This window comes from Chiloscyllium plagiosum, chromosome 42 (assembly GCF_004010195.1).
Source record: "Chiloscyllium plagiosum isolate BGI_BamShark_2017 chromosome 42, ASM401019v2, whole genome shotgun sequence".
Lineage (NCBI taxonomy): Eukaryota > Metazoa > Chordata > Chondrichthyes > Orectolobiformes > Hemiscylliidae > Chiloscyllium > Chiloscyllium plagiosum.
Genome location: NC_057751.1, coordinates 4,809,979 through 4,813,192, shown reverse-complemented (window position 1 = coordinate 4,813,192; position 3,214 = coordinate 4,809,979). Strand labels below are relative to the sequence as shown.

General features: G+C 53.5%; 1 protein-coding gene across 4 annotated transcripts in view; it reads left to right on the top strand.

Annotated features, from left to right (window-relative positions):
- The first annotated feature begins 2,779 nt into the window (after positions 1-2,779).
- Positions 2,780-3,214, top strand: part of LOC122543043 (mitoferrin-1-like) — an 84,195-nt gene continuing 83,760 nt past the window's right edge. Inside the window, exon 1 of one of the 4 annotated variants that reach the window (XM_043681238.1) lies at positions 2,780-3,171. In XM_043681238.1, coding sequence (XP_043537173.1) covers positions 2,941-3,171 — 231 coding nt within the window. In that variant the 5' untranslated portion in view covers positions 2,780-2,940. The remainder of the gene's footprint in view (positions 3,172-3,214) is intronic. The other 3 variants (XM_043681239.1, XM_043681240.1, XM_043681237.1) reach the window with 3 other exon arrangements.

The following is a 3,214-nucleotide window of genomic DNA, read 5'->3' as shown; positions in this document are numbered from 1 at the left end:
GAGATGGAGAATCTCACTGCTTACTCTTTAAAACACCTCTCAACTATCATTCACTGTTTCCTGCCACACAGCCAGTTGTGGAGCCAAATTGTCAGATTTTCTTGGATCCCAAAATAACTGCACAGAGACTGCTATCCCGTCACCAAGTCACCTTTTAATTAGAAGTGCAGAGGACACTAGCTGTGGCCAGCCAGCTCTGAGTCAATCCCCTGAGTTGAGGAGATTTTCCCCTCTTACACTACAACCAAACAGTAGTTGTACTTATTATTTCCTCACATGGGCCAAATGGCCTTCTGCTATGAAGGATGGGAAGGGAAATTTCACCTCTTCAATGGAATGGTTGTGAGGTGTAAATTTTTTTAAAAAGCAAAATACTGTGGATATTGGAAATGTGTTACAAGCGCAGAAAGTTACTGGAGAAACTCAGCAGGTCTGGCAGCACCAGCAGAGAATGAATTAAAGGCTGGATCCATTACAACTCCTTGAGAATTTGTTTTACTCACAAATGGGATGAGGGTCTTGCAGGCTGGGACAGAAGGTTTTGCCCTGAGTTATCCCGAAATGCTTATTTTTTTCCTCACATGACCCATAGCATGTGTGCATGTGCAGTGACTGAGTAAAAAGACATCATGTGCGATTTGATCTTTCCACCACCAGGAAAACACCCTTGTGGGCCACTGAACCAGTCACAAGCAAAGCCCAACAAGGGCAAGATCAGTTGTGACACTTGGTGTTTGCATGCCGAGGAGCTGTGCACAGCGTGACGCAGCTGCACACAAAGGTGACCATCAAGATTCGGGTATATGTTCCTCCTGCTCATTATCCAGAGAAAGCAACTGACTGCTGCTGCTGATGGTGATCCAAAGCAAGGGAAGTGAGGTTGGACAGTTCTTTTAGTTTCTGTATATTGTAGTTGGCAGTGGTTAGCACTGCTGCCTCACAGCGCCAGGGACTCAGGTTCAATTCCAGCCTCGGGCGACTGTCTGTGTGGAGTTTGCACATTCTCCCCGTGTCTGCGTGGGTTTCCGCCGGGTGCTCTGGTTTCCTCCCTCAATCCAAAGACGTGCCGGTTCAATGAACTGGCTATATTAAATTGCCCATCATGTCCGGGAATGTGTCGGCTAGGTGCGCTGGTCATGGGTTAATGTAGGATAGGGGGAATGGGTCCAGGTGGGTTACACTTCGGAGGGTTAGCATGGATTGGTTGGGCCAACCAGCCTGTTTCTAAACTGTAGGAATTCTATGATTCACACTCTGTTCATCTGTCCAACTGGTTTATCCACTTCGAGCCTTCCCTCCATGGCACTGCTTGTTTCTGTTCCTGAGAATTAAAGTTTCTCTTTTATCTGTGCTCAGCAGTTCGTACGGGGTGGGGGAAATGGTAGAGAGTGAGGGCAACACCCAAGAAGCAGTTCTGGCTTCAGTGCAACAGTCTTTTGGTTGTGTTTTTTGCTTTGAAGCAGTACATTTTGTTATCTCTGAACCGTGACTGGAATCTTAAGACCCTTCACCTATTCCTTCAGCTGCTGAATTAGAGGGACAGTCTTCAAAATTGCATTTGGAAGTGTGTGATGGGCCAAATGGCCTTCTGCATGAGGTGGTAATGAGCTGCCTTGTGTGAGACTTGAAGTGCACTATTATTCCTCCAGGCTGACAAAGGAAAAACTGTAGATGCTGGAGGTTGAAAAATGAACATAAATAGATGGAGAAACTCAGGTCTGCAAGCATGTGTGGAGATAGAAAAACATTGTTTTTCTGAGTCCAGTGACCCTCGTACAGAAGATGTTGTCTAACTAACCTTTTCAGGGGACACACTTTCACCTCGCAGAACTTCAATGCAGGCCAACCCTGCTCCTCGGATGCTGCCTGGCCTGCTGTGTTTTTCCAGCACCACATTTTTCAACTCTGGTACTCCAGCATCTGCAGTCCTCACTTTCTCCTCCTTAAATGCAGGCCTATCAAGCTCAGAGATAGGGACATCACCTTATAAGACCCCTCATCCCTCTTTCAGGATTCAACAGAAGTTCATTAACTCAGCTTCTGTGGACTTCTGAATATGGGGTCACAATAGTGGCAACATTCACTTGTTTTTCACGCTCTTCATACACGAGCTGCTAGTGTGCGCAACTTTTATTTGCTTCAAAGCTCACTGCTGTTCTTTTGGTGGGGCAGTATTTGCAATGTGCCAAGTCACTTCAAGTAAACTTCCCACTCTCCCTCCCAGAGACTGAAACAGTCGAGTCACCATGAAATGCAACATTGAGCCTAGGAGGCGGGACCTTCACCCAGAATAGGCTAGCGCGGTGGACGATTGATGGTCCTCCTGGCCAATCGTTGGTGGTGGTCTCCAGCCACGGCTCCGCCCCGTCCCTTTGTGATGCGCGCCACGGGCCGTAAAGCCTGCCCCCTTGCCGCCGAGCCACGCCCAATCAGCTCAGAACCCCGTCCCCCTCGACGCACGTGGCTTCGCCCGCGCGTCCCAAGCCCCGCCCCTTGCGCTGCGGTCCCTGCCCCTTGCCGCACGTTGTCGGGCCAATCCCCGCCCACATCACCTCAGCGCCACCCACCTCCCGCGCGCCGTGACGGTTGGACGGCCCTTCGTTACGGGGAGGGGGCGGCGCTTCGCCTGGGGGTGTGGTGGGGAGGGTGGAACCCGCCACCTCCGCGGGCACCATTGGTCCATCCTGCCGTCCCTCGCTGCCTCCTCGAACGCCGATTGGTCGAGCACCCCGGTCCGTCAAACACCCTGGGGAGGGTGGGGCGTCTGTCACGTTGCCGGTGTCAGGGAGTGGGAGGTTATAAACCGGGGACATCCCGGGTGGCGGGAATTTACAGGAGGGGGGGTGGGTTACGCGGAGTGATCGCGAAGCTGCTCCCCGCGCCGTGCCCTGCTGCCGCTCCTTCCCCCCCACCTCCCGTTCCCCCTCCTCCCTCAGAGACATGGAGCTCGGCTGTGTCCGCGCGCAGCCCGTTCTCGCCTCCCGCGCGGACGAGGGGGCGGCGGCGGCGGCGTGCGGGCCCGCGCCCCCCGGGGCCGGAACGCTGCAGGAGCCCGAGGAGGACGTGTACGAGAGCCTGCCCGCCAGCGTGTCGGTGAGCGCCCACATGATGGCCGGCTCGCTGGCCGGGATCATGGAGCACTCCATCATGTTCCCCATCGACTCGGTCAAGGTGAGTCACTCTAACCCTCCCCCCCCCCTCCCTCTCTGTCCCC